At 57.0% G+C, this 9,336-nt stretch overlaps 2 protein-coding genes across 8 annotated transcripts in view; both read right to left on the bottom strand.

The window, feature by feature from the left end:
- Positions 1-4,318, bottom strand: part of ATP8B3 (ATPase, aminophospholipid transporter, class I, type 8B, member 3) — a 21,221-nt gene extending 16,903 nt beyond the window's left edge. For 2 of the 7 annotated variants that reach the window (XM_010844543.1, XM_010844544.1), the window contains exons 1-6: positions 3,542-3,732; positions 2,912-2,970; positions 2,348-2,439; positions 1,860-1,973; positions 720-818; positions 300-361 (exon numbers count right to left, since the gene is read on the bottom strand). In XM_010844543.1, coding sequence (XP_010842845.1) covers positions 300-361; positions 720-818; positions 1,860-1,973; positions 2,348-2,439; positions 2,912-2,970; positions 3,542-3,636 — 521 coding nt within the window. In that variant the 5' untranslated portion in view covers positions 3,637-3,732. The other 5 variants (XM_010844546.1, XM_010844545.1, XM_010844549.1 and 2 more) reach the window with 4 other exon arrangements.
- Positions 4,319-8,189: 3,871 nt separating this feature from the next.
- Positions 8,190-9,336, bottom strand: part of REXO1 (REX1, RNA exonuclease 1 homolog (S. cerevisiae)) — a 19,682-nt gene continuing 18,535 nt past the window's right edge. The window contains exons 16-17 of the mRNA XM_010844542.1: positions 9,168-9,288; positions 8,190-9,083 (exon numbers count right to left, since the gene is read on the bottom strand). Coding sequence (XP_010842844.1) covers positions 8,995-9,083; positions 9,168-9,288 — 210 coding nt within the window. The 3' untranslated portion in view covers positions 8,190-8,994. The remainder of the gene's footprint in view (positions 9,084-9,167; positions 9,289-9,336) is intronic.

Raw genomic sequence — 9,336 nt, 5'->3', positions numbered from 1 at the left:
CCTCCCAGATTCCAAGGCCCTTCAGACCTTCCTACCCTCCCCTTTGGCTGAACTCTGCTCCATGAGGGTGAACAATTGGATCTTCAGCCCCTGCCCCTGCACAGGGCCCACCCCAAGCCTGGTAGACAGCAGGCATCTAATAAGTGCTGGTCTGGGTTTCCCCTGGCCCCACAGGATGTCCAAGAGCTCAGAAGATGCTGGATGATCTTCCAGGCACACCCCCCGTGAGTGTGCATCCCTCTTCCATGCTGGAGTTGCCTCCCTTGGACAGATCCCACACCCAGCCGCTGCGGCCTCACCTCTTCCCCATTAGGATCTGGCATGGCCGATTGTTGACGATCTTGTCACTCCTGTGTCTCCCCTGGGCCGATGGGGGGTAGGTCAGAGCAGCAACGATTCCCCTCATGCCGCTCAGGCAACAGGACAGACACAGGTGCCCGGCTAGAGAGCCCAAACCCTGCGGTGCCTGTCCAGTGACCCTGCCCCGGGGAGGGTGTTGGCAGCAGAAAGAGGGCGGTTTCCTGCAGGCTGCCCGTGTGGACACTTGGATGACCTGCTGAAGGGACACTGGCACCTGCCCCAGTGGCCACAGGGCACAATGGACAACACAGCCCACCGGGGCTGCCTTCTGCCCACCAGTGTGGACCTTCCTCCCACCGCACCCAGGAGTCAGGAGGACCCACCTGCCTTCGCCCTGCCCTCACCCCGTCCCTCCTTACAATATCATCCACCAGGTCTCGGATGGCCCGGATGGTGAGGAGGCAGACGAGCGGGGCGAACAGTGTGAACCAGGGCAGCGTGGAGATCTCGGGGATGCCCTGACACAGAGGATGGGTCATGCCAGCCAACCGTCTTGGGCACCCTGACCGCCTCCCCTCCCTGCAATCCTGCCCCCTCCCACCCACACATCCAGCACCACAACCTCGCATCCTGCTGTTCCCACCTGCAGGCAACTCCCCTCAGGGCCCTCTCTCTGCCTGGACCTCCTGCCCAGCGATGCCTCCTCTTCCTTCCATGCACCGCCCCCCCAGGTCCTCTCCTCCAGGAAGCCCTCCTAACCCCATGCTTGGTCCCTCCTCAAGGCCTTGGCTCTCATGAGATCCCCTCTGTGCAACCTCAGATCTGCCCTCAGCACAGTTTGGGTGGGGGGCCCACCCCATCACTTGTTCCTACCATGTGGTTTAATGACAGTCATTTCCCCCAGTCCTGAGCCACCTTAAGACAGGTGTCAGGGCCACTACTGGGTCCACAGTGCCCAGAACAGTACCTGCATACAGTAGGTGCTCAAGAAGTGTTTATTGGCTTGATGGATAAAAGCAGCGTCTCACTTTACTCAGATCAGAATGAGACACTGAGTATGAGTTGGAGTGTTTTGGAAACTTCCCTCACCACACGGGGCCCCATCTCTACCCACCACTGCTCATCCGTCTCCACCCATGACCAGCCTGATGCCAGGAAGTGACCCAGCGAGTCCCTAGAATCTGATCCTTCCTCCTTGCCCTCTGGGACCTGCTGAGACCAAAGGGGTCAGGAGGCCTCCTCAAACCTGGAGGAGCCATCCATGCACTCACGTCCTTCAATATATATTGAGCACGTCCTGTGTTCCAGGCCCTGGACTGGGCAGTGAGGACCCAGCCATAACGGAACTCCCAGTCTGTGGGGAGTGGACACTGACCCACTAACCACACAAACACATGGGTCTACAGAGCCATGTGGGAACCACCCTGGGTCTACAGAGCCATGTGGGAAGGTGGGAAGTGCGGGGGTGGGGATGGGGGCTTCCTGGAGGAGACAGCTCAAGCAGGTAGAAGGAGTGGAGTGACCATGGGCACTGACTCCTGGGACTACCCTCACCTCACCTGGAGGAGGATGATGAGAAGGAAGTAGAGGTTGGAAAAGCGGTGGAACTGCTCATACAGGTTCAAGGGCAGGAAGGAGAAGACATTGTACTTGGCCGTGTGGATGATGTTCTTCTGGAAGGAGAGCTGGTGTGGGGGTCTGCCTGCCCAGCCCCACCTGGCCTCCACCCACCTGCCCTCCAGCCATGAAGAGCATGAACAGAGCCCCTACTGGGTGCAGGCTTGGTGAGCCAGGTCAGTGACCCCAGGATTCCCTGCAGCAAGGTAGAGCCTGACAGACATACTGTACTGCGAAAGCTGCCTAGGAACATATTTAGGGCAGAGGAGCCACGTGGGGCATCCGTGCCGGACCAGTGACTCTGTGAGGCCAGCACTACAGTCCTCAGGACCAAGTGGGAGAACCCAGCAGGCAGAGCCCCGGTGACCACTCTCCCTCACTGGCAGGTCCCCAAAGCCTGTGGGAGCGGGGATGGGGGAGGCCTGCCCACCTTATACTTCCTTCTCTGCCAACACAGAAAGACCTTCTCCTTGAACTGGCTGTTGTAGGCCCGGTTGTTGGCCTGCACCTCCCAGGTGAACTCTGGAGGATAAACACAGGCTAATGACACCATGGAGGAGGGCTAATGGGCCCCTGGGGGATCCAGCTGGTAAACAGACAGGAGGGCCCTCGGCCTCTGTACACGGTAGGCACTTGCTCGGGGAGCCCAGGTAGATCTGAGGATCCAGCCACCCCGAGACAACCCCTAGGCCATGGGAGACCTATTCACACCCACTCCTTCTACAGAGGGGTAAACTACAAGGCCCCGGGGATGAGCTCCAAGGTGTCAGAGGCTCCATGCCCAGCCCAGGTGCTCTGGGTCCCAGGTTTCCAAGTCCTGAGTGCACCCTTCAGTCCCAGGATTTTGAACTACCTGTAACCCCATGAGAACCCTGCACTGGGCCTCCTGTCTCCCCACTTCAGCCACTGTGCTTTCTAATGCCCCTTGGTGGAGCCCACCTTGTGCCCACACCTTTCCCCCCACCCTATGCCCACGCTTCGCCCAGACATGCACCTGAGTTCTTCTCCTCGTCAAGGTCTTCTCGGTACGCGAGACTGCCCATGCTGGTGGGGCTGTCGGGCAGAGTGGCCTGAGGTCACACTGGCGGCTGTATAGTGCCCACCACTCCAACCTTCTTGGAAAAGTCATTTCCTATGCCCACCTGATAAAGTCTCCTCCCCAGAATCGGAAGGTCCAGTCACCAGCTGTGAGTCCTTGCTCACTGCTGTGGTCACCTGGCCACTGTTCCCCACCCCACAGCCCCGCACGGCCCTCCGTAGTCCAAGCCCCGCATTGCCGCTCCTGGAAAGGCTGCACACATGTCCTTCCACACAGCACAGGACATCCAGCCTGGTCAGGTGTTCGATCGATTTCTTTGTTGACAGACTAAATGGGCCCCCAGGGTTCTCTGTCATATCTCGAAAGGGAGTGTATGTGGCCAAGGGGCTGAGAGGTCTGAGTGTGGCCCTGGGGTAGCAACCACCAGATTTCCATAGAGCCAGAAGCCTGGTCCCTCCTAGTCCTTCAGTGCCCCTGGCAGCTCCCCAAATGACCCCCAGCCCCAGCACTCCACACCCCTGGTCCCACTGTTCCCTCTGCCAGCAGGACCGTTCCCTTTTGACAGGCTGGCCGGAGGCTCCTCACCCATCTGCTCTCAGCTCATATTTCTCCGATGGCCCAGGCTTGTTCTTGTTCTGGCGCCTCCTCTGGGCCTCCCTTCTGCCTGCAGGGTCCCCCATTCCAGCTCTGATCACCCTTTCTCTGCGTCTTCCCCCATCTGGGTTGCCTGCTGAAACTGGAACCTCCCAGAGCAGGGACTGCTGGCCTCTGAGTCATTGGTGTCCCCAGGGCCCCGGGGTGGGATGGCCTGGCTCGGGGCCGGCGCTGATGCTCCCGGGAGCCTGATGAAGGCCAGTGCCCATTCGCCAGAAGAGAAAAAACGAGGCTCGGGGTGAGTGAGGCTCAGCCTGTGGGACCAGAGCCACTAGGAATCCCGGCCCGGGCCAGATGGGGTTAGAGGGCTGCTGCTGGTCAGAATTCACGCAGAGTGTTTTTGGGGACGGCAACACGCCTCCCCCGACAAGGGCTTGCTTCTTCCTCACCCCACTCTCGGCTCACCAGAACGTCCACTAACCCTGGGGAAATCCCGAGCATTCCCACAGCGAAGCGACGCAGGATTCGATGCCCAGCCCCGGAAAATGCACCGGGAGATCTCGGTCCACTACACACCGTGAGCTCCAGCGCCCGTCCGGACCCTGGCCCGCGCGGACCTCTAGGGGGCGCCTCCTCCGCCACGGACTCCCGCCTTCAGGCCCGGCGGAGTTCAGAGAGGGTGCGCGGGCCCACAGAGACACACAGCTGTGGAAGCGCCGCCGCTCACCTGCGCGGGCCGGGGCGGGCGGGGCCGGGCTGCCTGGGGCAGTCCGCTGGAGTTCAAAGCGACGGACGTGGTGGAAGCTGTTAGCCGGGTGCCAACGGGCCTGAAACGGGCGGCGCGGGGGCGGGGCGGAGCTGGGCGGGAAGGCGGGGTCTAGGGCCGGAGGCGGGGCCAATACCAAAGTAGGGGCGGGGCCGAAGGCGGGGTCGAGCGAGGCCAAACTGAACAGGGTCAAAAGAGGCGGAGCCGAAGGCAGGGCCCAGTGACCTCGAGGAACGGGGAAGGAGCGGGCGGGGCTAAAGACAGTGCGGGAGTCGAGGGCGTGGTCTGAGCGGAAGGTGAGTCCAAGGAAGAAGGGCGTTACCCAGAGGCAGGGCCAATACCGAAGGCGAGGCGGGGGGGAAGGCGGGGCCGAGAGTCATCCACGCCGAACACGGCTCCAGGCGGAGGAGCCTAGTGTGACTTCGCGCAACAGAGCTAGAGGAGGCGGGACCAAGGGGGAGGGGCCGAAGGCGGGGCCGAGTGAGGCCTTGCCAGTGGGGCTTGATGGAAGAGTCTTAATCTGGGCTTTTGTATTAAGGGGCTATGACAAACCTGTTAGTTCATTTCAGTCGCTCAGTCGTGTCCGACTCTTTGCAACCCCATGGACTGCAGTACGCCACGCCTCCCTGTCCATCACCAACTGCCAGAGCTTACTCAAACTCATGTCCTTTGAGTCGGTGATACCATCCAACCATCTCATCCTCTGTCGTCCCCTTCTCCTCCAGCCTTTAATCTTTCCCAGCATCAGGGTCTTTTCAAATGAGTCAGTTTTTTGCATCAGGTGGCCAAAGTATTGGAGTTTCAGCTTCAGCATCAGTCCTTCCAATGAATATTCAGAACTGATTTCCTTTAGGATGGACTGGTTGGATCTCCTTGCAGTCCAAGGACTCTCAAGAGTCTTCTCCAACACCACAGTTCAAAAGCATCAATTACTTGGTGCTCAGCCTTTATTGTCCAACTCTCACATCCATACATGATTACTGGAAAAACCAAAGCTTTGACTACATGGACTTTGTTGGCAAAGTAATGTCTCTGCTTTTTAATATGCTGTCTAGGTTGGTCATAACTTTTCTTTTAAGGAGTAAGCATCTTTTAATTTCATGGCTGCACTCACCATCTGCAGTGATTTTGGAGCCCCCCAAAATAAAGTCTGTCACTGTTTCCATTGTTCCCCATCTATTTGCCATGAAGTGATGGGACCAGATGCCATGATTTCAGTTTTCTGAATGTTGAGTTTTAAGCCAACTTTTTCACTCTCCTCTTTCACTTTCATCAAGAGGCTCTTTAGTTTTTCTTCGCTTTCTGCTATAAGGGTGGTGTCATCTGCATATCTGAGGTTATTGATATTTCTCCTGGCTATTTTGATTCCAGCTTGTGCTTCATCCAGTCCAGCATTTCTCATGATGTACTCTGCATATAAGTTAAATAAGCAGGATGACAATATGCAGACTTGAGGTACTCCTTTCCCAATTTGGAACCAGTCTGTTGTTCTAAGTCCAGTTCTGACTGTTGTTTCTAGACCTGCATACAGATTTCTCAAGAGGCAGGTCAGGTGGTCTGGTATTCCCATCTCTTTAAGAATTTTCCAGTCTGTTGTGAATGACAAACCTAGACAGAATGTAAAAAAAAAAAACAACAAAAAAACAGAAACATCACTTTGCCTACAGAGGTCCGTATAGTCAAAGCTATGGTTTTTCCAGTAATCATGTATGGATGTGAGAGCCGAACCATAAAGGCTAAGCCCTGAAGAACTGATGAATTTGAAAAGTGGTGATGGAGAAGACTTTTGAGAATCCCTTGGACTGCAAGGAGATCAAACCAGTCAATCCTAAGGGAAGTCAACTCTGAATATTCATTGGAAGGACTTAGGCTGAAGCTGGGAGAAGGAAATGGCAACCCACTCCAGTGTTCTTGCCTGGAGAATCCCAGGGATGGCGGAGCCTGGTGGGCTGCTGTCTATGAGGTCGCACAGAGTTGGACACGACTGAAGCGACTTAGCAGCATGATGGAGCTGAAGTTCCAATACTTTGGCCACTTGATGTGAAAAACTGACTCATTGGAAAAGACCCTGATGCTAGGAAATATTGGAGGCAGGAGGAGAAGGGGATGATAGAGGACGAGATGGTTGGATGGCATCACTGACAATGGATATGAGTTTGAGCAAGCTCCAAGAGATGGTAAAGGACAGGGAAGCTTGGTGTGCTGCAGTCCATGTGGTCACAAAGAGTCAGATGGGTCAGAAGTCAAAGTATTCTCCAGTACCGCTTTTCAAATGCATCAATTCTTCAGGACTTAGCCTTTATGGTTGAACTCTCACATCCATGCATGACTACTGGAAAAACCATAGCTTTGACTATATGGACCTCTGTCAGCAAAGTGATGTTTCTGTTTTACATTCTGTCTAGGTTTGTCATTTACAACAAACTGTGGTCGCAATGGACACGGGGGCAAGTCCTTTAGTGGTGGAATCTTGTAAAGCTTGCACTCGGTGAGGTGGGTTGGACCTGGTTGAAGCTGGGTGGGCCCACAGGGTTGGGGAGAGGCTAGAGGTAGAGGAAGGATGCTGGGGTGTTAGATAATCAGGAATTGAGTCTGAGCCATGGGCCTGGGTTCTCTTTCATTCATCCCATTTCAATTCAATGAGCATCTCCTATGCACAGGTAGAGTGTTGGGTGTCTGGCTGGGGAAGGCTGTTAGAACCACTGAGACCATCCTACCAGGAAGCAGCACAGAGGGTTGCAGCCTGGAGTTTGCCTACCCAGCACTCAGGTAGGGGTCCGGGGGCCTTCCTGGAGGGGGCAGGGGTGTGAGGCAGCGATGAGGTTTGGGCAGCATTCAGGCCAGAGGTGGGGTACTTGGATCAGGGTGGGGCAGTGTGTGGGGGGCACTACTAAAGGTAGGGTCCTCTTAGGAGGGGCAAGTTTGAGGGTTCAGGGGAGGTGATTAAGCTGTTTTTCATATTCTTTTGAAGAACCTTCTGAAGAACAGAAATTAGGAAGGTACTTCCCAGCTTTGGAGTCAGTCGCTCCCCCTGGCCAGCTGTGACTGAACAGGCCAAATCTACCTGCCTGTCCTGCCTTCCAAACTGATGTTGGGTGAATGAATGATGGAGTGGAGACAGAACCCAGAAGCTGACCGCCCCATCAGAGCAGCAGCCTCCACCCCCATTTCTTGGGAAGCCCTACACATTGAGCAGCATCCTGCTCTTCCAGCCCCATCCAGGGCTTACTGAGAAACACCCTGGGGAGGGGCTTGGACAAATTGCTCCAACAGCCTCCAGGAGACACCACCACCAGGCGTGCACCTATGCAGAGGGCATTTGGTATTCAGCACCCCCCTTCCCACATGGTGACAAAAGGGAGTTTCCCAAGCAGGCAGATCTGGTTTGCAAAAGCTCTTCAGCCTCTGTGAACCAGCAGTTTTGGCAAGCTGAAAGCTTTCGTCCCACCCCCAACTTGACCCCCTCCCCTGCATCCGAAAGCCCCTCCCCCAGCTGCCCAAGGCTTCCCTGGGGTACTCGTGCTCTGGGGAGGGGGAGAGGGATGGAACCCACACAGCAATGTCCTTGAGAGACATGCTTGCATCCTGTATTTAGAAAACCACTCCTTGTTCAAAAAAAGGGGGGGAAAGTCAATAGGTCACTAGAACATGGGTCATAATGGGTCCCAGAGGGTCAGGATGGCCAGTGGCTGGTGGCAGGGGCCTGACTCTTGGCTGCTGGCTGTAATCACCAGCACTGGGAAGGGTCTGGAAACATGGGGCCCTGGGTCCACGAGGGAGAGCAAGGTCCTGACACCCGCCCCCAACTAGGGGTGAGTGACCTCCACTGTGCATGGAGAGCCACACCTGGCACCAAGAACACGACATGTCACAAGCTCTAAAATCCATACAAACATTTATTCTGCCCCTGCCTGGGGGTGGGGAGGGGATCTTGGAAGGGGGTGCTGTGGGGCTTTACAGAGAGCCCCCAGGGGAGGGCGGCGCTCTGGCGGGAGGACAGTGTCCAGAGGCCAGTAGGCCCTAGGGTTTCCAGAAGGCGAGGTCTGGGGGGCTGATGGAGGCGCTGGATTGGTTACCAGAAGCCCCAGGGTCCAGGTAGGTTGGGGAGGCCAGATCCCACTGTCCAGGCCCAGGCTAGGTGGAACTCCCAGGTCCTGGTGGCCTTTGGGGCGCCAGCTGCACTCCCAGCTCCACCCCCACCCCCCAGGAGGGAAGGCAGCACCGGGGTCTTGCTCCTCCGGGTGGGGAAGACAACTGTCAAGTCATCAGGTTTAAATTCAAAATAATAAAAATAACAATACAAAATAAAAAGACAAACCCCTGTCACAAACAAACCCTTGACAAGCCTGCCACCCCCGCACCCTCCACCCACAAGAAGGGGCACCAGCAGGGCCTGTGGGGGTGGCAGGCCGGCCCTGCCCGTTGAGTCAGCAGCAGTCTGAGGACAGAGGTCAGGGGCAGAGGCGGGGACGGGCAGGGGCGCGGAGGGGCTCAGGGCTCCAGGGTCGGTCTCGGCGCTGGGCTCTCTGCCGCCAGCTCATCTGGTTCTCTCGGTTTTCTGTGTCTCGGCGACGTGGACAGGGTTAGCTCTCGAGATTTATTGCACTGTTTTGGAAGAGGCCTGGGGTAGAGGACGGGCCGGGGCTGTGGGAGAGGCGAGCGGGCAGGCAGGCGGCGGTCACCGCTTGGTCTTGGCGTCTTCTCGGATCTTCCAGATCACCAGGTGCATGCAGGCACTGGCATCCTCGCTGGAGCTGTGCCCGTCCACTGCAGGCAAATGGGTGTCAGAGCCGGGAACCTGCAGCCCCCATATCCCCCAAGGCTCCCACGTGCCTGTGCCCCAGCACTCACCATTGTCCTGGATGATCTGTCTGAGGTAGTCGGCCATGAGATTCCGCAGGGAGCGCTTGTAGGGGAGGCCCAGGCGATGTGGGAATAACACAGACGTGTCCACCACGGTGCTGTGGATGACCTGCAGGCAGGTGGGCGGGCGGTCAGGGAGGGTCCCAGAGGGCACGCC

This window comes from Bison bison, unplaced genomic scaffold (assembly GCF_000754665.1).
Source record: "Bison bison bison isolate TAMUID 2011002044 unplaced genomic scaffold, Bison_UMD1.0 scf7180017864203, whole genome shotgun sequence".
Lineage (NCBI taxonomy): Eukaryota > Metazoa > Chordata > Mammalia > Artiodactyla > Bovidae > Bison > Bison bison.
Note: the sequence above shows the minus strand (reverse complement) of the source record. Positions and strands in the feature narration are given on the sequence as shown.